The sequence below is a fragment of the Chanos chanos genome, chromosome 8 (assembly GCF_902362185.1).
Source record: "Chanos chanos chromosome 8, fChaCha1.1, whole genome shotgun sequence".
In the NCBI taxonomy this organism is placed as follows: domain Eukaryota; kingdom Metazoa; phylum Chordata; class Actinopteri; order Gonorynchiformes; family Chanidae; genus Chanos; species Chanos chanos.
In genome coordinates, this window is record NC_044502.1 from 38275459 (window position 1) to 38299739 (window position 24281).

Genomic DNA, 24281 nt, shown 5'->3' on the forward strand with positions numbered 1-24281 from the left:
GTTTAGGTATAACTTCACAACATGGAAAAGGAACGAGCGCCACGTGAGTAATGCACTGTTTTCAGTTTATGCTCCGCTACCAGATTACGGTTGTCATACAGACCTCAATTGCTTTTCATGGACTTAACTGGAAAATTCAGTGTGTCAAGTTTTGAATCGTGACACCCAAACTGCCTGAGAAGTAAAGAGTATTTGCATACTTTGACCAGAGACCATCTCGTGGAATAAATGTTTGACAGGGTTATTTTGAATGTTTCTGCAATGTTACTGCATCTTTCTTTGTTCCTTTCTGAATAACCAACAACCAACACCTCATTATAGCTACTGTGTATCGCTAGTGTTATCTCTATATTTGTATTATGCTATTCTGCAAACCTGAAATTGCTTACAACCACAAACCAGCATACCTGAAGCATAGACTAGACTGTTTCATACATTTCAGAACAATGAAAACCATAATTGTGCTGATGCACAAGTGTCAACCAATTTCAACAAGGGATCACAGCAGGACTCCAAGACAGACGATCAGAACGCTGTCATTTATTCCGATGTCCGACAGTCTGGTCGAAAAAGTGATGGAGATCTCCAATACGCCACTCTCAACTTTCCAAGCAGTGGGAATGCTGTCAGTGTAAATACTGTATCACATCACCTTAAGACGGAAGAGAATACCATATACTCCACAGTGAAGGCACAAGATGAGCCTCACTATACCACCATTCAGCATGGATTCAACAGCACAGCCAGCAGGTACAACTCTGACTTCACAACTACACCATTCTGCCCTCTTGTGGAATTGTGGTGTATCTGTGTGTGTGTGTGTGTGTGTGTGTGTGTGTGTGTGTGTGATTGTGTCTATGTGTGTTTAATTACAGCTACACATTCACATTTATATATCAGGATATCAGTTTATACATTAACAAACAATGCACTGAAGATGTTTCATGTGTGTTCTTTGTTCTTTGACTAATTTGACCATACATGCTATTTGCAGGTCTGAAGAGCCTGGTGAAGACACTGCTGTGACATATAGTGCAGTCAGAGTAAAGTCTGAATAGTGAGTAACTTATGGATCAGATAATTATGTCATAACAGCAGATTTACAAACTTTAATCTTCAAGAGTAATGGTAAAGTGTCTTTATTGAACAAGAACATGAAGCAAAATGACACTGAGAGTGAATAAATACGGTAAAATGAGACTATACCAAGACAAGCTTACAAAAAGGCAAACCAATTAGTAAAACTGAAGTTTGTTACAAAGCAAAGTAAGCTGGAAACAAATGTCAGGTAGATGTATACATTTAAATAACAATAACAATAACAACAACAACAACAATAGTACTACTACTACTACTACTACTAATACTAATAGTAATTTTAATCTGTTTTAACAGCTAAGACTGACAACTATTTAATATTATTGATAAATTTGAAATAAATATTTGGAGAAATAAATAAAGCTCTTTTGTAATATTAATAGCAGGGTTACCAGAAAGTATAACTGAGAGTTTTGCTTTTGCATTCAGTTTCCTTCAGTAGGTTCAGCTTTATTTACAGCTGGACCACGAGGTCTGTCTTCCGATCTATACTTCGCTCGGAATGCAGCTGTAACACACATGCTTTAACCAATGCTCTGCTCATAGACAGATCAGCTGTCACGGAGATCATGAATCATAAACTATAAACCCAGAGGCTTACCTTACATAAACACATAATTTATTTCTGTGCAATGTATTTTAAAAATTAATAACATGTGATAGGTTTGTTGAAGTATATACAATATGTTTTGTATCAGTATACTGATACTAATATTTTGTGGCTTACGTAAAAAATAAAAAAAAAGTGATCAAAAAACACGCGGAAGACAAATGTATTTTGATGCATCAGACGCCACCATGAGGCCTAGCGTACAGTTCATAAGCAAAGTCATAGAAAAGAATAAGTTGTGACCTCTTCTTCTGTCATTTCTTTCTCAATGAATGAAAAACTCAGCTGTGACTTCACTCAGAAGCTGTCCTGTGTAGCGTCCTCTGGTTGATGTGATTTTGTGATGACCTTTCTGAAAGAAATGTTCGTTAGATCCCTTAGTTTCTTTGTTCACTGTGAAGGATGGAATGAATTTAATTAACAGTTACGTTGAAGAAAAGCATGACTTACCCCCCAACACAGGCAACGATGACAATGACCATCACAGTGAATAAAGTGAGTGGTACTGCAATTGCGATCGAATCTCTTCTTACTGTGCAAAGATCACACAAGATTTTGTATTGACATAAGCCTGTTAGATGTCACATGACTAAGTATGACGCATATGATATGAAAAGTTTGTAGATTACCAGTGGGACTGTTCTACTAAAATTTATAAAACGTATTTGATAAACTGTGATGTGATGGTTATATAAAATTAGGTTATGTTATCGCATGCTAGCACATCTGAATTATACTTTACCATTTTGGACTGTTATTGTAATGGTTGCGTTATCTGTTCCGAAGCGATTTGTTGCCACACACATGTATTTTCCGTTATCCTTGGGCCGGAGGCAATCAGTGGTATAATTCTGACCTGATCCTCTAAGTGCAATTCCGTTCCCATCAATCTTAAACCATGTGTAGTTCTTCACTGGTTGTTCTCCCTGGCTGCTACACATCAGGGTCAGTGGAGCACCCACCACAATCTCCCCAGAGATAACCATCACTGTTGTGTTTTTTGGAGGATCTGAGAGGCAGACAAATTGACTCCTGAGCACTACCGACACTGTCTGACCTGATTGAAGAAGACTTACAGGGTGTATTTTTTAAATTTGTATTCAGTAGCATGTATTTTCACAGTTTAACAGCTCTATTCACAGCGGTAAAAATGAAGATAGGAAAAAAACCCCACTTCCTTCTAGAAGTCTTACGAGAAATTACTGTACTGAATAGCATCATACCAGATGTACTGTATGAAGAGGCAAACTGACAATTTGGAACCTGACATTTTCTTATAGTGTTAGAAAAGTTTAGTTTGATAGTCCCTATACTTCATCATATGTTAAACTATTTTTAAGCAGTCTTGCTGATATAGTCTCATCTGGGATACCCAAGTACTTTGCGTGACTCAGAAAAAAAATCTTGAAAGGGTGCTTCCAGAAAACAGTCATAATCACGCGACTTCTGTCAGCACCTCGACCCCCGGTTCCCAGTATTTTCACACTGCAGGCTGACAATGTGGTAACCAGGGGTGGAAAAAATAAAAGAAGAAGTCCTCCTGCTAAAAAAAAAAAAAGTACTCTAAGTAGAGTTAAAGTATCCCTCCTGAAAAATACTTAAGTAAGAATAAAATAATTACTCATTTGCAATTTACATAAACAGTTGTTGGTTTAACTCTACGTAGGGTACCTTTTTTTGGCAAGAGTACTTCTACTTCTACTTTTTCCACCCCTGGTTGTAACTGTATTTCAACATATATAACGTATCACAAAAGCATTTTTATCACATAGATCAAACAATAGTTTAATGTGACCTTTATATATATTTTATATTTATTATTAGCAGTATTGGTAGTAGAAGTAGTACTTGTATTAGTATTATATGTAGAGATCTGAAGATTTGAACTGATTCAGAACAATTAAACCAACTGTTTGAGGAAGTGTCTAGGCATTGTTACTAAGATTCCTTGCAGCATGCAATGTGCGAGAACATAAAAGAGGAAGATGTCCATTTGTTTTACTTCTTCCTTTTATCTGTATCTTGTTCTATGTTCTATGTGGTAAAGAAACAAAAACAAAAACAAAAACAAACAAGCAAAAAAAACCAAAGCTTGATATATTCATGTCCACATTCTTTTTCACTATGATATTTCTGCAGATTTTATGTATGTCACATATGGACCGTTATACAAAAGCAATGAGAAAAGCACTTACCAGTAACCACTAGGGTGACACCAGGCTGGCCTGGCAGCTTGGCCACAGGGTGGTCAGTGATGAAGCGAAACACATACACACCACTGTCTGATGTCCTCATGTTGGAGATCTTTAAGGAGCAGTTCTTTGACCCTGGAACCCCCAGGTACTCCACTCTTCCCTGGTATGCGGGCTCAGGAGAAATCCCTTTGCTGTGGTACACATATCTGGGAGTGATGCAGTAGCTCTGTCCCAAGCACCACATCTCAGACAGCACTTTGTGATGCAAACTCTGCACAGACTTCTCCGGAAAGTCATACGAGCAGGGAAGAGTCACTGCTGAACCACTCAGGGCATAGACTGTATGAGTAGGCACATGTACAGTCCAGTCACCAGCAAAGGAAACTGAACATAAAGAACATATTTAAGAAAGAAATCTTACTGACTCCCTGATAAAATAGTTGATAAAAGTCCTGGTAAAGAAGTAAATGCATTTTTGAATATGATTTTATATAATAACTAACAGTTACATGAGAAAGATTAACAGGAAACAGGAAAAGTGAAGTGAAGTTTCAGCTATCATACTCTACATTCAGATCCTCCAAACTGTCTGTAAATAACTTCTGACATATGTTGCTTTGACTGAGTCCTCAATTAAGTCGTGTTATACAGTGACGTGTTTATAGACAGTTTTAGATGTTGCTCTTTGTGCTCTGGAGATAGCAATGGTGCAATATGAGTGATGTTAATATTGAACCAATAAAGCTCACCTGGTAGTATTAGACAGGTCGTTATCCATCTGATCGGAATGTGCCCTACACTCATGTTTATTGCTCTGTAACTCAGACGCTACTCAGAGCCCACCTATAAAGGAACAGTGGATGCACCACTTCTCCTTTTCACTCTCCACTCCTCCTTTAAGAACCCTTAAGTATTAGTTCAGCTTCGTCTAACTGTTAAAATAAAATATGTCTGCATGTTGTTTTACGTCTACATTTATGACAAGCATGTCTAGTTTGATTTACTACTCTATTAAACTTTAAACAGTAGTCTATATGTAATTTCCTCAGTTCGTTGCCACCATGACTAGTGTTCGTCGATCCCATTGTACTCTGCGATAACGGAAAGAATCCTTTTGATTTGACGCAAGACGGTAGATCTTTTCTGAGGGTTAGCCTAATGATCTCATCTGCAATGAATTCAAGCAAGCCACCTGTTCCTCACAGTTTTCGCACCATTGTAGAACAGAATTTCCATTACTTTCCCGTATTGCTGTATGGTCAAGTTTATCATATTTAAACAGATGATGACGTTAATCGTGTAAATGAGGTAAGCGATCGGCAATAATCTAACGGTCATGCGCCTACGACCCACCACTACTGATATCAAAGAGAAAATGTGCGCTCATCCAGTGTTCATTGCGAATTGTTACAGCGTCAAGAGAACGGATGTAGCTGCACTGTGGAACTCATGCAAGGTATCTATTCAATGACCGGAAGAAGGAGGTTGCGACTGAACCAGGCAGGACAGAGAAGGAATAGTGAGGAAACAGACCGTCGGTCGGGATTGCTGGAAAATTGTTACTTTTAACTGTAAACAGGACATCCAAAATCTAATCTACATGTCCCCGTGGTCCTTCCTCATCTTAACTTACATTTTCCAGGACAACATTCGATAAAGGATAGCCTACATGTGAGACAAATTTGGTTTCTCAGGAGTACTCCAAGAGGCACCTGTTGCGGACTGAGAGGTGAGCTCTTGAGTTCCTAACGGGCAGGAAATGAAAAGTAAATTTAGCATTCAGGAGGCCAATTAGATTGCCTTTTTAAGATTAATACTTACTTATGTTGGAAGTAAGTGGGATATCAGTAACATTTTCAGTAAGAAGTATTTAAAAATTCACAAGTCGTTTTTCTAAAGAAAGGAATATTTGAGTCCTTCAGGACATGAATTTAAATCTCTATCTCAACACAGAATTCGTGTTTTTCATTTAAAACCAAACTACAGGCTCTTTCAAGTAACTTACTGTTGTGTTTTCAACAGATATAGTAGACCGCCAAAACTTTTTGTGTTGAAATGAAATATACCCATTACTAAGATTAAATGAAATAAATGTAAACATTTTGTTAAATTGTTCTAATACATTTTTGAAGGAATCTGCTGTCTAAATAAAAAACAACAAACAAACAAAAAAAAAAAAGTTCTGAACTCTCAGTATCGTGCAACAGCTCATATTGCCCTTTGGTTTATTTAACTTGTTTAACCCATCTATGTCCACAGCTTCAATTTTTATTTATCAATTTCTTTCAATCTGTTGCAGGCCAAATCTTTGGAATTTAAAGCTGAACATTGCAATAACAGTGCTGGGAGGATTTTTTTTGTTTAATTTTTGGAGAGAAATGACAGACAAAAAAATGGGTGAGTTCCATATACAAAAAGACAGATTGTGCTTGTTTCTCTGTAGACATCAGATATCAGACGATGGGGATGTTAAATATTAATGGAGTTGGCCTCCGCCGGCTTATTTTTTATGAACTTCATTTGTTTTGTCCAGTCTATGACTCTGTGAGTCTGCGATAAAACGATCAATTATCTGTTCATCTTACAAGACCAATCAGTGACCCAGTAATAACTCTGTGACACATAAGGAAACACTATATTCAATGTTCCAGAATATTCTTACTGAACATTCACTCAGCTATTTGACTTATTCATACAGACAAATGTCATACAATTTCAAACCTAACCACACCAAACTGGACAAGCACATTTAAGGATTGAAGCCTGGTGTACCTGTTTGTTATTTTGCTTGATGTCTTGTTATAGGAGCCAGTATGGAGTGCAGATTGCCCTCAGTTTGTTTTTCCATATAGTGCTAAGACAAGTGAAAGGAGTCCAGTTCTGATGTTTCATAATTTATATAGACGAAAGGGAAAATCCTTTCAGTAGTTTGAGATATAAATAAACTGACTTTAATAACTGATTATAACACACTATGTGGCTTTGCTGTAAAATTTAGATACTAATGCAGTAAATGACTAACATGATATGATCTTACCTGATTACTACTTAGCATCATAGCACATAGATGTAGAGAAATGTGTCTGGTTAAATATTTGAAGTCTTGTCCAGAGGAGTGTTAAGGTGGCATTTTATTACACGAATTTAGGAGTGAAGTATTTAATGGACTTTTTATTTTAAAGGTTTAAAAGGTTTAAAGGTTTCATATAAAGAAAAAGTAGCAACTACAAATTCCAGGTTCTGATTTTTTTATATTTTTTTGTTACCGTGATGTTAGCGGTGACTATACAGTGTCGAGTGGGTTTAGCTGTCCCATAGACCGTGTTACGGGCTCATGCCGGGAGTTGAGGACTTTTACAGAAACTGCAAATCTCAGTCTACTCATGTCTCAAGGATACCTGACTCAGCGAGCACGCTTATAATTGTTACTAAAGACGACTAACACAGGAGAAAGGTTTCAGTACAGGACATTCCTAACAACGGATACATTTAAGAATAAGACTTGCCTGTCTCTAACGCCTTGAGCAATTTGAGATTTGCTCCATTACAAATGAAGTCAAATTTCTTTGTCTGGAGACGTCATCGCCTGGCTATATAAGTCTTATACTTTAAATACTGATTGTTTAAATTCTATGGTTTGATTGGGAGATTTGTGGTAGCAGTTTGAAAAAGGACTGCATTGTCTGAATTTCTTCACATTATTTAAAGCAATGGAGTGCGACCATCTCCTATTGGATGAGACAGAAGGAGCCCACCGTAGCAAACATGGCAGCATGTCTTTCACTCATGTGCACTGACTACCTTCAGTTTAAGTTCTGGGCAGACAATAGCTGTGTTTGTTCTCCTGTCCAGTGGGTCAGAACAGGTGGGGGAACTGAAGGGTGTAAGGTGGGGGTGGGGTCTAAGAGAGGATGACAGGAATTGGAAGTAGCTAGCTTTGCGGAAAAAAACAAAAAAAACACCTTTTCGGAACAAAAATATTAACATGACCTCTTATATCTTTTTACCGTAAGTGCAGACGAAAAAAAAAAAAGAAAAGAACTCCACTGGTGAATTCTAGTACAACAGGATTCTAATAGAAAGGTCTGAAATGAAATTTCTCTGCTGGGACTACTTGCTTTTGATAAATTGCTGTAACCTGACAGCAGTCGCATTGTGTAAGAGTGTTTGTATCCTGCAGCAGTTCTGAACATACCTGGCACTGAATCAGAATGTTCCATGGTTTTCCGTCCTGAGTTTAAAATGGATTTTTGCTAACACTGAGGTTACCATCAAATGATGTAATTACCCCCACAAAATGTTTTGTAGAGAATTATGTAATTTGAAATGAAAATTTTATTACTATTTAAACGTGTTTATAGATTCATTTGACAACTTATGGATCTGTATCAACTTCTTCACAGATTTCTTGGTAGCTGGCTGAATTGCCACACAAGTGAATTTCTTAAGTAATTTAATGATATAATTTTTGTAGAAACCTGCAAATTTGTAAGCTTGAAACAACATATAATAATTGTCTTTTACAATATTAGGAAATTAATTTCAATTCAATTTTTCATGGAATTTTTATATTTCAGAACACACATGCTTATCCTGAAGTAATTTTTATCTAGTATTAAGCAGGTTCATATGATAGAACTTGCCACTGAAGATTGCTGTGAATAAGCATTTAATGATGTATAACAAAATAATTATACCCCTTATCACAAAATGTTCTACTGTACAGATAACTGCAGGAACAAGAGACATTGGCTGCATTGTGTTTTCATATATATATACAGGTATATATTTATGCACTCCGTGATGTGTCTCTTATTTGACGGCCAATATCAAATAGCTTCACAAGCAGCCTTTAATGTTGCAAATTAGGCATAATTACGTTATATAGCATCATTTGTGATAATGATCACGATTGAACTTTCCTGTTCTTTTGTGTTCAGTCTGACATTTACGTGCTTTGAGTATATAATGTACGTATTTCTGTTCTCTTTTATTATTTTTATCGTCCTTGAAAGCCCCTCAGATGTTTTGATTAACTGTCACTAATCAGGGCAGACTGATCAAGTGAAGTGTTCCCCCCATTCTCCCGCTTCCTTTCTCAGGGTGTCCACACCCTGTTAGAGAGATGGAGGGTCATCCGACAGAGTGTCCGAAGGGACAGTGAAAGCCTCTCACTCATCCAAGGCTGTTGTATTCTCACTGGAGTTCACGATGCCCTATTGTGCTTTAACATGTTTTGTTACGAAATTCCAGATTCTCATCTCATTGTACGACTAGTGTTGATCTTCCTCTCTGTCAGGAGCTAGCAAGTTATATCTTTATTTTGTCACCTTAGGTGTAACAGGAAAGGAAAGTGATGTTATGATAATGATAAGAAGCATTGCTCACTGAACATACTCATAAAATTGTGAAATACAATAGACCACCCGAGCTTCTACACGACAGCATTTTAACTTTGCTGTATTGTTGCTACTGTAGCTTATTGTTTCTGCTTTTAGAACAAATATGGAACCATGATTTTTGAAAGCTCAAGATTGGAAATTCATTAGATTCCTGTGATACGTTTATTTGCTCTTAGCTTATCAGGTTTCAGTGTCTCATGTGTGCCTGCTGACATGGTGTCTATGGCCCTTTTCTACAGCTGGATGGGCATTCCAGTTAATGATCACACAAAAACCCTCTGTCACATGCAGTACCATTTAAACAAGAGCCGACTTGTGCATGAAATAGAGATGCATGTGTGGGGCTGTGTGCATCTGCGTTCACGTGTGCTTTACAAAGTTGGCGTAAATGTATGTAAGCAAGTTCACAGTTTCAAGTATGTCGAAGTGTGTGTTTATGTGTGTTTTCTCACAGGATACATGTTAGATATATGATGTGTCTTCCCCTATTCAAATAACCAATTGCATGCAGAAGAATGAAAAGGTGGCTGTTTATCGTTTTAAGATGATAGGATTAAGAGGTATACAGTGCATGACACTTTTCTGCTCAGGTTCATTACAGGTATACTAGACATTAGATTCCTTTATTTTATGTAACTGACCACTCACATGGCTAGACCTCAGTGAATGTTGCCAGGGACAGGATGACACCATGTGTCTGTGTGTGTGTGTGTGTGTGTGCAAGCATTTGTGCTAGGTCCGTGGTAATGCAGACTTTGGACTATTGATTGAGTCATCCCTATTTTCTCGTTCTGCGAGGCTCTGACTTTTTGTGTATGTACTTTATATTCCTGGTCTTCATCCAAAGTCATAGTTCAAATGCTATACTATCACAGTGTTTTATTTTTTTAGGTCACCAGTCAGACTAGGAGCTCATATTAAATACGTTTTTGGACACATATTAAAGTTCAATTTTGATCCCTCTCTAACAGGAAGTCCAGGGGTGGCAATATTCAGCCCATGCCGGTTAGCTATTGCCATCTCTCTGACTGTGATCATTCTGGGGGGACTTGGAGCTGCCATCTGGGCTCTTGGTGAGGAACTGAACTTGCTACTCTGGGAAATGAAGTTAATTTATGGAAGCTGTAGATTTTTAGCACACACTCAATTGTTTTCAAAGCGCACATGAATATAGCGATTTTTTGAAATCAGTATGCTTAACGTAAGAGCATAATTTTGGAATCATCTGAATATGGATTCTTCTGAATATGTACTGTGAATGCTATTTGGGCTGTAATATTTATTATGCTTGAACAATAATTATGTTTTTTTTTTAGTTACATATTTGGGAAGAGCGGAAGGCACAGGTTTATATGATGGTAAGAACAAACAGAATATGTGGACAGTGGGCTATGAATAGATTACCTGTGAAAAGTTGCCATCCAAACCTTGTACATAGGCACTTTAATGAGCTGTTGCATATGCCATAGTTATAAGCTTCTCTCATCTAGTGATCAGGCTGGAAAACATGATTCCAAAAATGAGAAAAAGGAAATATGTAGGGTCATAGGGCATGTCTGTCCCATTTTTAAGTTATTTTTTGGCCACGTCCGGGACTACAGTTGCCAAATGTGATTAATCGTGTACTTAGTCCATGTGTGTTCCTGTTATTTTATTACTGTTCTACAAAAATGAGCTGTTATTATACATTCGGATGTGAAATGATCATCTAGAAACCTCACACTCCAGCTCATTTTAACTGTCTTCAATATTTTTGACGTGTGAATGTGTCATAGTGATACTACACCCACAGAAATACATTAACAAAAACCTCCAATCAATGCAGCAAGGCATAAAAGACAGTTAGTCTGTCCAGCTCAACAGCATGTTACATAACAATTAACAGCGTCTAATGCCTCAGTGCAGGATTATGTAACAGTTCTGAAGAGTGGCTATGACCTGTTGTGTCAGACTTGAGCCACATTTATAACAGTGTTATGACAGTGTTTATGCTTCATTAAGGTGTCAAATTTTCATGTACCACAGTGCAGGTGAGCGTTGCAGACCGGCGGCTGCGGGTTTTTGACTCCGCTGTGCATAAATGGAAGCATGTGTGTTCTTCCAGTGCAAATCCGCTCTTGGCATCCATCAGCTGTGAGGAAATGGGCTTTGTGAGGTAACTGGGCAGGGGAGGGCGAGCAAGACACAAATCGTTATGAACTTGAAACTGATACGTGACAGGCCATAAAATCAATTTAAAAAAAAAACTGATGAAAAAAAAAAAAACTGTGCCTAAAACAAATGGTCCGTAATTCTACATATACCTTAAACTGGTCCAAAGCACTCACTTCCTCCTGTGTTAAAGTTCCCCTCGTAAAATGTGTTATGTCTTTTAAAACATTCTGCATTTGTACTCACACTCACATACTTTATTACTCCTAACCTCACCCCCTTAAGGCTGCAGTAGATATTTATTTATGGTGGCTCGGATCAGATTGTGTTGAGTTTGATCAGAGAAGTTATTCAACTCTATTTGTTTTGTTACCCACGCAGGGCAGTGAATTTCTCCGTGACTTGCGCCCCTGACAGCAGTAACGATAACGATTTCTTCTGTGTAAAAGAGAGTGAGTTATCATACGGGAAGAAGATCAAAACTGCTTTTTATCCATGGTAAGACTTTGCTTTAAAATGTTCATCTACTCACACTAAGACCAAATGTGTAAGAATAAAATATAAACAAGCCAATAAACCACTTCAAAGAGCTTGGTAAAAATCAATTTTGACCAAAATTGCGGTAAAACTGCAGGATGTTCTGTTATTGGAAGTGAAACCTTATTTGCAAAACCTCATTTGAATCTTAATTTTTCAGTAAATGCCCAAATGGACAGATTCTTGAAGTGTTGTGCCAAGGTAAGTTGCCCTAAGTGAAAATAAAACAGTTTGTGGGGGGATTTGATGTGTGTGCGTTTGGGGAGGAGGATCTTTTTTTTTCCCTTACCCACATTCTTTTCTCTCTATCCTGAGACTGCGGGCGTCGTATGTTGCCGGAGGAGAGGATAGTGGGGGGTTTGGATGCCAGGCAGGGCTCTTGGCCTTGGCAAGTCAGCCTGCAGTATGATGGTGTTCACCAGTGTGGAGGTTCCATCATATCAGACCGCTGGATTGTCAGTGCAGCACACTGTTTCCCAGAGTGAGTACTTCACACACACACACATGCACACGCACACACACGCACGCACACACACACACACACACACACACACACACCCCCAGACTCACACACACACACTCAGTCATATGTACCCATGTTCTCTCGCTGATTGTTACCGTCCTCTAGGAGGTATCGTAACATTGGGAGATGGAGGGTCTTGCTTGGCTCTATCTACAACACCCCGACACATAAAAACGTGGTCACAGCTGAGGTGAAAACAGTGGTCTACCACAGCAGTTACCTGCCATTCGTGGACCCCAACATTGACGATAACAGCCGCGATATTGCCGTCTTGGCTCTCACCTCCCCGCTGCAATTTAACGGTGAGGATACACTCCCCAAGTCAGTGTTCGAAGGTTTTTTAATACTGTTTTAATTTGTTTTAATGTTTTTGTTACGATACTTTAATGTTTAAATAGTATCATGGTCTGATAAATTCACCTAATCAATGAAATTATCCCAATCACTGAAATGATTTGAACGTAAATATTTGCATCTGTCTTGTTCGTGTTTGCAAGCTTCATTCAAAGTTCCACTTAATTAGGAGGCCCCGTGGTGAAGATGTAGGGACAAACTGGTCTCACACAGGTTTGTCTTGGGCTAGGATATCTTTTTGACAGAGTCTAGATATTTAGATCATGTCTGGCCATTATTGTAATGAACCAATATTCCCTCTAGAATAGCAGCACATAACACACCTAAGGACATTTAAGAGCGCGTGCAACGTTTCCATGTCTGACTATGTGAACGAAAGGAAGGCACTGGAGTGGGTGATGCCAGTTTGAAGGCAGTATTATAGTCATTTCTTCCTCAGGTGTCAGATTTCTGCTAAGACTTAGGGACAAAGCCCTCTTTCTCAGGCCTGCTGCTGTTGGAACAAAAGACAGCACTATCAGTACCCGAAATACTCCTGAAATACTTTTCATCATTAGCACAGTTCCATGTAACTGTACAGGACAAGAATGTTCCTGGTTTGTTACTAATGTATTGTACTATATGAACAATTAACAATAGTGTAGTGCTTTGTGAATATTAAGATGAGCAGAGCAAATAAACACGTGACTGATGTAATCAGGAGAGATTTTATCCTGTATCTGTGTTTTGGCCTAAAATACTGGGCTTTAGCATAGAATGTCACTGATGTTTCTCCGGTTGTATAGAGTAGTGTTTCTCAATCCTGACCTGCAAAGAGCACTGCACTGACTGTTTCTATGTTAGCTCAAGATCTGGCACGGCAGACAAAATTCATCTGTTTGTTGTCACACTCTTTTAATGTTTGAATTACGTTTCCACAACAGGTTTGAGTAAAAAGAAAATACACGGGGAATTGGTCTTGAATAGAAAAATTGCGAAACACTGGTGAGAGACAACTGAGAGCTAGTTGGAACTAGCAAAAGACAGTGTAACTTTTATATACAGTAGATCACCTACAGGGTCCTCAGTTTAATTTTGAAGAGGTTTCCATTTTGTGTAAACTCTCATACATAAAATTCTCTGATTAGTTGGACACTACTGTGGTAACAGCTCAAAGTAACATCTCTCCTCCTCTTCCTCTCTCTCTCTCTCTCTCTCTCTCTCTTTTTCTGTCTTGTTCTTCCCTGATCTCTTATAGATTACATTCAGCCAGTGTGCCTGCCAACATACGGCCAGCGTTTGATAGATGGGCAGATGGGTACAGTGACTGGTTGGGGAAACACTGAGTATTATGGTGAGTGACAACAAGGCCTGTACACCTCATTTGTTCTTGGCTAGGAGCTCCTTTTGAAATATTGTCCGGAACTCACGTCCTCCCTCTGATAACAGAGCACATGCAGTCCAATATCCCTGATTACCCCCGGACTGGGCTTTCGTGGCCAAAAGCCAAAATCTCTTTCTCTCTCGGTGACCTTTGTGCTTGTAAACTGTGTCAGTGCCTTTGTGCTGAGGTGTACTGAGTGCTGGAACAAACAGTTGAAAAATGAAGATATGTTTATTTCTTACTGTTTTCTGTGATGAGCTAAGTACGTTGACCTTTCGGCTAACGACATCTCTCCCCGTCTCTCTCTTTCTTTACTCCTCTCCGTCTCTGTTCGCAGGCACACTGGCAAACGTGCTTCAAGAGGCCAGCGTCCCTGTTATTAGCGATGCTGTGTGCAACGCCCCAGATTACTATGACAACCAGATCACTACCAGCATGTTCTGTGCTGGTTATGAGAAAGGAGGCACAGATGCTTGCCAGGTAAACTTGAGCTATAAAATCAGCTCACTGCATGGAAAAAAGATCACTCCACCTGTGGCCAGCAGAGGGAGCTCTTCAATGGACATTATGATTGTGTACAGGGACTACAGTTCTGATTCTTATCCAGTAGCCAATTTGATGGTGTTTTGTTTGGTAGTATGTGGTTTTAAGCTTTTGGTGTGTGATTTGTGTTTGTGTGTGTGTGATTTGTGTGTGTGTGTGTGTGTGTGTGTGTGTGTGGTTGTAGGGAGACAGTGGCGGTCCCTTTGTGGCAGCAGACTGTTTGTCGAAGACCAGTCGTTACCGCTTACTTGGTGTTGTGAGTTGGGGCACTGGTTGTGCCATGGCTAAGAAGCCTGGTGTTTATACCAAGGTATCCCGCTTCCTGCCCTGGATCTCTACTGCCATGAGGGTGAGTAGCGATAGACCATATGATACCGCACACTCACACACACACACTTATTCATAATTGCATATACAAATGCACAAAGACTGTGCAAAAATCCAAAAAACTCTCATACTAACACACACAAATATTTTTTTTTTCATATTTCATGTCTTCTTTATGTTCTCTTTCTCTGTCTGTCTCTCTGTCTCTCTCTCTCTCTCTGTCTCTCTCTCTCTCTCTCTCTTTCTCTCAACACAGACCTATGAGAACAATCCTGGAGTACATAAAATGGCTCGTACATGAGGCATTAAATCAATCAAATTTAGCCCCTGTCAGACTCTGATGCGTCTGAAGAGACTGAGAGTGTCTCTGCTGAGCTGTCTGTATTTCACCCGTCGGACGTCCTCTGTCAAAAGGAGCAACACTAAAATCTATTTTGACTCAAGGAGCCTAAGTTATCCCCTGTTGCTTATCCTTGTGTAAACTCTGAGTTCTGTCACTGTTACACATTTAATGTTATCCAAAGTTAGCATCATTTATAAAAGTAAATATTTTTACCCCGTGATGAAATCACAATTTGAGTCAGTATTGTTAGTCTGTAACCATTATGAATGTAAATATTTTATAGGGTGTTTCTCTGGCCTTTGCAGAAGAAGGGATATTTCACTCATATTTCTGTCATTCTTACAATTTTTGTCAAGTGCTAGATGTCTTCTCCAAAACAATTCTTAAAACAAATTTCACAGATACTCTACTGCATGTCTAATGTGCATGCCTCAACGCAGCAAACACGGACATGAAAATATGATGTTCCAAAGGGATTCTAACCTTGAAGCTCAGATCAATGAACACAAATACTTCTGAGGTGAATCCACCATTGTCAAATGCAATGTGATTGTGTCACCTGAATCTGTTTGGTTTCTGTAAATTAAAATGTTGGGATGGAAGAAGAATATTAGATATATGCCATACATTACACAGTTCTCAAAGAAAGGGTCGTATATAAAGATACTTTAAAACCATGGAGCCACTGGTAAATATGCAATGTAACTTCAGGTAATGAATGCAATGATGTGATGTCATGAAAGCCTAACGATTTGACATCATTTCTCAAAGTAATGCAGTACATTATATCATTGTTTTCAATGTTGGAATGATGTCACTTTGAATAGTCAAACAGTTGGTGCAACCGAATTAAAAAACTTTCTCACTTTGAAATTTAAGTGTGGGTTGAAAAAAAAAAATAGTCGAAATATTTAGTTGATATGTAATTTTTTGATTCTGTTTTGTTATGTTATTTGTTTTGTTTTGTAACTGCAAGTTATACCATGCAAATTTTAATCAGAAATTGGTTCATTTAGAGCTGAAAGGATTGCTGTTGCTGTCAGTATTTTTTGTTTATGTTATTTTCATTATTGTAAATATTGATAACTTCATTACTATGCAATGAAATGTTTAATTAAGTCTTTTAAGACATTTTCTATGATTTTACCCTCAGCTGCTATAGTGACATGTAGATGTTTTTTCTGTTATAAGCTTTGTTTTGAGTTATATATTCAGTTGAACACATCTCATAACGGCCACATAAAATAGTGCACAGCAGATGAAAACTCATATGAAAGATTTGAGTTCATTCGAGAGCAGGAGGTTTTGGTTTCCTGAAATGGTTGCTATAGAGTAATTTAAGCTGAACTCAGTTCAGTCTAGTTAGTGGTGCTGCTTCCAGTGCAATCTTTCATTCTGAATGCTGTCCTACGATAAAGTAAACCACATTTCACACGGAAGATGTTGTTCAGTGTTGGAAAATTTCTTAGCTTTTTACTTGCACTTCTGTCTTTGCTTCGAGTGTCTTTTATGTGGGTTAAAAACTAATGAATGTGAATGTATGTATATTTTCAATTTTGCTGCGAAATTTCAACTTTCAATAATCTTACCTCAGACAAATACACCGTTAATACACTGTGTTCACTGATTCAAACATCTTAAAATTTCATTGAAATAAAGCGATAATTGTAAGTGCAAGGTGTTTAATGTTGTTTTAATGAGAATGCTGATTTGATGCACCCCCAATGTGTCCAAACATCAAATGATCAGTATAAGCTGCAATCAGCAGTTTACCTCCACCCTTTATCTGCAGATCACCTCATTCCCAAGCCTGATTTAGCTGGGAAAACGAGTTTGACCAGGACGGGATCACTAAAAACACAGTCAGCTTCGTGCAGTTACTTCCTACTTCAGTCTTAATGCAATCTTCCAGTTAAATATAGCCTATGGCACCTCTCCACCTGGGATGCTACTCAAGCAGTGTATGTGTAAACTACACAATGTAGGTAGATATTCGATTTTGCAAAGATAAGGTTTAACATGTGTAAGCATCATTGGAAAATGATTTACTGATTTGCCCATCACTCTCAGATGAAAACTTGTCCGTCTAAGACACTTACAGTGAAGATAAAGCAAGGCGTAATGGAGAGAACTGTCTTAGGCTAAAGTTAATAAACAGGGTTTTTTTTTTTTTTTTGTGCAGCATGATTGAGGAGAGCTCTTAAGCATCTGTCTAAAGTGCACTGATTTCATCTTAACGTTACCCATGCTTATGCTTTTAGTTTAACAACTTCATGGTCACATAATGCTCAGGTGGCACTATCGCCATAGCTACTTGTTTGTTTTAGACATTGAATCTGCATGGCTGCTTTTGACGAGATCCTGTCCTGTCTTTCTTGTGACGTAACAGTCAAATCACTGTTGAGCTTATTTAGTATGCAAATCAGCATGAAGCTATGTCAAAATGGAATGAAAACAATGGGCACATTGGCTAGTATCTGATTTATGTGTAATGTTTATTTGTGCATAGAGTCCATTTAAAAACTGCATGCTGATTTCTGTCAGACAACATAACTGGTCATTGTTCACTACTTATTACTTATAATTTGTGTTGTGATGTTCAGTCAAGGCAGTAGCAGTTGAACATTTCTCCCTAGAAGTTGAAAAGTACTGTGAACAATGTTGTTAATGGTGATCCACCCTTAGTTTAGCAGACTAAAGCACCTATTTGTTCTTCATTTGGAATGTAATGACAAAGGCCTAAATGCAGCTGATACACATATATATTTAAGGCTGGATTAGGTCTCAGCTAACTGCTTTGCTATATATATTTATACCTAAACAATGATACATAAAACCAAACCGTAATTTCTCAGTAAAGTTTAATACTTGTCTATCGTAAGAGTCAGAGATATAATGACAGACTAACTTCTCACAGCATTTATGTAATTGACGTACAATATACTTGTCATTAAATCTTTAATTTCCTTCAGCTGGATGAATATGTACTGCAGCAAAGGAGGAAGATAGAACTGGAGAAATATTCTTTCAAAAAACACAAGTTGCGATAACGTTGGTTTCAGTTGTACCCCTGTCAGAATTGATCTGTTAAAACTGTAGAGGAGTGGAAATTGTGTATTTTTTATTCCAGCACTGATGATGGGAATTGGAAATTGGGTCTGCTTTGGAAGTGAAATACCTTTGCGTCATATGTTAAATGACTTTTAAGAAGGCTGGTACAAAGTGTAGAGCACAGGGAAGATGGTGTGACCTGTAACAGGAAGCGACAATAATGCATTCCACAGTCTTAAGGCTGATGCGTACTTGTCCAACCTGTTTGAAACCAATTCTCAGAAGTCCTTGCAAATGAGGAGTTTTGCTGTAATTTGTTTGCCATTGTCATCACTTTTTCTGGACCTGCTGGCTGAATAGTCTTACCGTGCGGCTTCGGTGAGCGTCAGGCGAAAAGGGGCATCTCCGTGCCCTGGCCGACGGGCATCAGTCCCCTCATTGTTTTTCAGTCTGCTGGTGAAAAGCACAGATTTTGGAGATGTTGTCATACGTGAATGTTGGGATTTCTCTGTCTTGGCTCACAATTTTACTGCCGTATCTCTCACCACCACTGACAGGTAGGATTGTATAGTCACCTGTGTTTGTTTCTTAAAGGTGAATAGCATGCAGTAGTGTTCTGTCAAGAAATTGGAATAATTATCCAGTGGTGTCAATTATTTTCGGCCTGGTGTGGTGGACTGTGAAGTTGTTCTAGGGCGTCGTTAAATATGAAACATAGAGGTTGAAGACAGTGAAATCACTTAAAAATAACTGCCACATGCCATTGGTTTGTTGCTACCAGCACTCTGAATATTTTACGGAGACCTTCGTGTTATAAGTTATAATAAGTTATGATTAGTTGAAATCAGTATTTAATAGCTGATTACATCAGTATTACTCAATTGATTCTACGTCCATAAAGAGCTGCCATATTTGATATTTATTTTGGATTTAGGCACTTAAGATATTGTTAGTTTGAGAGAAGACTGTTTGGATCAGGACAAAATGCATGAGTTTTGTGTACAGAGCCGGCCATTAGAATAGTCAAAGGTTTTGTCATTTCCAAGTCAAATGCGAGGGGAAATTTACAAAAACTTTACATTTTGCTTTTTTTTAAAATCCTTTCCTCATCCTGTTTTACCTTCTCTAAATTTTCATCCACTTCTTTTTTCGGAACCTTTAGCTGCCTCTCAGGCAACCTACACCGTCACTCCTCAGAATGAGACTTTGGCCAGCGGGAAGGCCGCGAGCTTCCGCTGTGCTGTTAAACCTGCCACGGCTGTCAACTTCACTGTCAGCGGAGATCAAGTGGATCTCATTCTAAAATGCCCGGGCACTTCCATTTATAGTGCCGCTGAGGTGAGAGACCGATCTCTCTCTCTCTCTCACTCACTCACTCTCTCTCTCTCTCTCTCTCTCTCTCTCTCTCTCTCTCTCTCTCTCTCTCTCTCTCTCTCGCTCTCTCTCTCTCTCTGTCTGAGGAGTCCCTGCATTGGGAGACACTGTGGGACAGGCAAAACAAACACATAAACAAACAAACAAACAAACAAAGCAGAAAACAAAGTGTATACATGAAGTAGAGATTTACTAAAGTTCTAAATTGATAAATGTTGTAAATCTTATTAATGTTAATCCAAATTCTGGATTTAGAGAGATACGGTAGTCTTTTACTCTACTGTTGCCGACACTCTTTTCCTCTCTTCTGTTCTTCCTTTCTTTGATTACAGTCATTGAAGGGGTACTGTGAAGAGAGAAGTGATGAAACAGTGGCAGTTTGGAGCATTAGTGGGACATCAATGGCGCTTAATGGCACCTCATTCAAATGCCAGGGTGATGGTCTTCCTGATAAATACGGATTTCTTTGGGTGTATGGTAGGTGCATGCATTCAAGCCTCTGGTGACACATGGTATAACATACAATTTGTTTTCCACGTTAAACAATAGCATAAATATAAGTGCAGTAAAAGTCAATTGACCATTACAAGATGTCTCTCGCCGACATCTTGTAATGGAGATGAGAGGCTAAAGGGTTTTTCCCTGAAGTTAAACTCTCTGAAACAGTTGCACCCAGATCTCAAAACTGGTGCAGTCGCTCCATTACAGATTTCTATCCAAACTAATTCAGGTTTAACGTGCAGGCAGCAGAAATCTATCCTTTTGCTGTTTATTATACCATCCTAAATATAGCATGCACTCCAGACAAAAGCTTCTACTAAATCCACCGCGTAACTCTTTCCCTCTCACTGACTTTCTCTGCTCTCTGTGTTTTACTCTTATTCTCTTACAGTAAGTGACAGTTACTATGGTATGCTCATTGGCTGCGTTATTGGGGGATTTTTTGGCATTCTCATTGTTTTTGGCATGTCCTACGTCTTTCTACAGAGATCAGAGAGATTTCAGAAATGTTTCCGTAAGTATTCAACCCTTCATCTCAAATTATTCACGACGCCGTTCCGTAATCCGGGTTAATCTGATGTTGCTAATGATTTTCTCCTGTTTATTTTAGGAGGAGGTGACGGTGAAGATGATGTGGCAACAATAGTAGAGGGCTCAAAAGACTTCTCTTGAGACCCTCTGCTTCCCTTTTTATCAGGCCACAGAGAGGGAAAGAATTTCTTTCATGTCTGTTTACTGTTTACGAGTCTGTTTTTAAAATGATGTAACAATAAAGATATTAGGCCCCTAAACAACGATGCCTCGGGGGTTGCTCGGTGAACCTTTTCAGGCAGTTCTTAATATTGTCCACCAGAGGGCAACTTGTTGTTCTGCGTAAGAATCGTTAAGATCTGGTATAGTAACTAGCACACTATCACTAGATTAGAGATAACAGCTATACATACAAGCAAAGCGCTTAATTCATTCATACAAACATAATGTATTTGTCTTAACTTTTTTTACCCACTGAGTACTGCCAAGCCCATGCACTTAAGAGGAGGAAGCTTATCTTATTGTCTGTATGTGCATTTCTTTGCTCTTTATTCCTTAGACTTACTGTGGCATTTGAATGTAAGAGTAAGTGTCTGTTATCTGAATGTTCTGAAAGCTGTAGTTACGAGACACTGAAGGGTAACATCAGCAGGACACGGTCTGGGATTCACACGCTTCAACAAGTAGATTGGTGGTAGATCAATATTGACACAGCTGGTATGTTTTGTACTGGAATGACTGTTACAGTTCGAGTCATTTTTTACTCTCCCAGATGTGTAAATGGAAGGCAGTTTACATTCAGTTCTAAATCTGCCTCTTTTTTGACCCTTGATTTAGTTTTTTTTTTGTTTGTTTGTTTGTTTTTTGTTTTAAATAATGTGCTTTTTTAAAAAAAATGTACACAAGGCTAACACACTATGTAAAATCTGCACATCATAAAATGCCATAAACATGTATGTTTAAATATAAATATTTTAAACCCATGTAGATTTTGAAAATTGTTAACTAGTTTGCATCATACAAAAACATGTCTGTCATAATTTACTTAACCCTTCAATTAAAAATGTTCACTTTATCACAGAAGACCAATCTTTTGTAACAATTCGAGGTGACAAATTCTTCAGGAAATGTTATACAAAGAACCAAGGTAATACAAAAGTTAAAGGCTTTTCCTCAGCTGTTCCAGGACTCAGCATTCATTGATTCAATGATTCAATGATTCAATGATTCGTTCATTCATTCATTCATTCATTCATTCATTCATTCATTCATTCATTCATGCATTCATTTGTGTGGACAAGCTATTTTGTTATCTTTACAGTAGGGCGAAGTCATTTGTTATTAGTGTCAAACACAAAATTGAGGTCCACTCCCTTATTTGCATCTGAATAAAGAAACCAGAGGAGATAGACTATGAAGGCTAAAGATTTTGTTTAAGCTCTGTCAATTCCCAAGTCTCCTTTCTGTAACAGATGTCTGATAGTCTTTGTTCACCTTCATGGCTCAGGTGGAGGCTTTGAAGAGGTATAATCAATAGGTGTGTAAGCTTTGTTTGCAAAGTGAAATACCTGAGATGTTCGCTCAAGATAAGAGAGCTTTAATCATTAATCTCAGGCTTTTGCAATTTGAAAATTGAATCAAGAAACTGTTCTACAGTGTTTGTGTTCTGTGTTTGTGTCTGTGTTGGTTGCCAGATATGAATAAGACTTTGATAGTTAAGTTAGTTTGAAGGCCATAGTGATTTCTCCTGCAGTGTAACTTTGCAGTTGCTTCTTGAGAGTTTCAGTCAAGGCCTAGTTGTTTTTCTGCTATCAAAACTCTCCAAGACAAAGTTAATCATTTCATGAGAGTCAGACCTATGTTCTTTCCATGTGTCAGTTTGATGAAATTTATATTAATGTAAACAGATGTGCATCGCAAAACCATAGACTGTAGAGATAATTTCCTATATGCTTTGGATCCTGCTGAGAGGTGTGTTTCCTGGCTCCAAGCTTTGCCTGAAGGGCAGAATCAGAAAACAAGTGGAATATTCCAGAAGACTACACTGCTATTGACACACCCTCTCCTCTTCCATGTCCTTTAGGGTACATCACCTCCTGAACGGTCTTCTCTCTCCTCCTGGAGATGATCCTTGTTAATCTACTGTTTGAGGAAAGATTGCCAACAGAAACTGATCAGGAAGGAGGGTTTAAAAAAAGAAAACTTCCCATGTGCTTAAAGATTGAACAGAATGAAATTTCTTGATCAGTAAGTTCAAGTTTGTTGTTTTCTTCTGAAAATGTGGGAGCCACGATCTATACCTGTATCTATACGTCTGACTGATATTTAGTGTTTAAGCAGAGGCACCTTTTCGGCCTTGTAATGTTTCTTCGGCCCTCACACATCCTGTATGCGTCTCACTGAGGAGTCCTTGAAGGACTTTGAGTGGCGATATTGTGCTGATAGGAGACTGAAATGGAACAGCTTGCCAAAATGCACTGAGCCTTGCTGAAATGTCCCAACAAGTGGGGTTACCTTTTGGATAAATCTGAGTGTATTTACTTACTCTTTGATCACAGTGCTTGTGAGTATTTTGCCAGTTTTCACCAAGAGCAAACAACAGAAATCAATGACAGACTTTTATCTCTTAGAGCCGGACAATTAAAGGCATTTTTAAAAGTGTGTTAACTTCATTAACTGCCGTTTCTCCAGGACACATTGGTTTCTGAGACAAATGTTTCAGAAACAGTTTGGAAAGTGCTTCCATGGCCAGAAGAATAATTCATGAAGGATTCCTCTCTGATAGAAACACTGTCTGAATTTTCCTCCTTTTGAAGCCAGCACAACTCGAAATGATTGCCAGTCTCTGGCTGTAACTTCCATGCTTATACATATTTCTCCAAAGACATTAAAAACATCACTGAATTCACAGAAATAAAAGAAGAAATGACATGTCCCATTGCAACTTGCCACTGATTTACCCATAAACAGCATGTCCGTGTTTAGGGCATAACAGTGTATGATGACGTAGGACACAGGTTCAGCATGTGGGGTCCTGATGCCTGGCCTTCTGTTGTATGTGTATACATAAAGGAGGAGTCATCTGTCAAGGTATAAGCTAGAGGAGAAATTGTTTTATGAATTCAAAGACTACCTGAAGTACTCATCAGATACCTTCAGATTCTTTGAGGAACACATACTCAGTAAGGTAAGACTTATCTTCTATTCATTTCCATTTTCAGTCTGGAACGGAATTCGTTGAGGTTTTGGGTGAAGAACCTTTACATGCAGTAATCATTTTATACCAAGATGGACACTTTATTTGGTATTGTCACATTTTCATATAAATTTATCTTCTGAGTTCTGTAAATATGGATCATAAATGATGAAATCAACTGG

At 38.4% G+C, this 24281-nt stretch overlaps 2 protein-coding genes across 2 annotated transcripts; one reads left to right on the plus strand and one right to left on the minus strand.

Moving 5' to 3' along the window:
- Positions 1 to 1819: 1819 nt before the first annotated feature.
- Positions 1820 to 5308, minus strand: LOC115818950 (V-set and immunoglobulin domain-containing protein 1). Its single transcript, XM_030782465.1, has 5 exons — positions 4653 to 5308; positions 3904 to 4287; positions 2451 to 2717; positions 2159 to 2240; positions 1820 to 2060 (listed from the first exon to the last, which is right to left on the minus strand). The coding sequence occupies exons 1-5, from the start codon at positions 4705 to 4707 to the stop codon at positions 2006 to 2008; spliced, it is 843 nt and encodes a 280-aa protein (XP_030638325.1). The 5' UTR covers positions 4708 to 5308; the 3' UTR covers positions 1820 to 2005.
- A 32-nt stretch (positions 5309 to 5340) lies between these two features.
- hpn (hepsin) lies at positions 5341 to 17123 on the plus strand. The gene is made up of 13 exons (XM_030782464.1): positions 5341 to 5632; positions 6203 to 6300; positions 10277 to 10378; positions 10622 to 10663; positions 11331 to 11460; positions 11838 to 11954; positions 12154 to 12194; positions 12309 to 12474; positions 12622 to 12818; positions 14108 to 14203; positions 14571 to 14713; positions 14961 to 15125; positions 15360 to 17123. Exons 2-13 carry the CDS (start codon positions 6282 to 6284, stop codon positions 15402 to 15404), a joined length of 1263 nt encoding a protein of 420 aa, XP_030638324.1. The 5' UTR covers positions 5341 to 5632; positions 6203 to 6281; the 3' UTR covers positions 15405 to 17123.
- The last annotated feature ends 7158 nt before the right edge of the window (positions 17124 to 24281 follow it).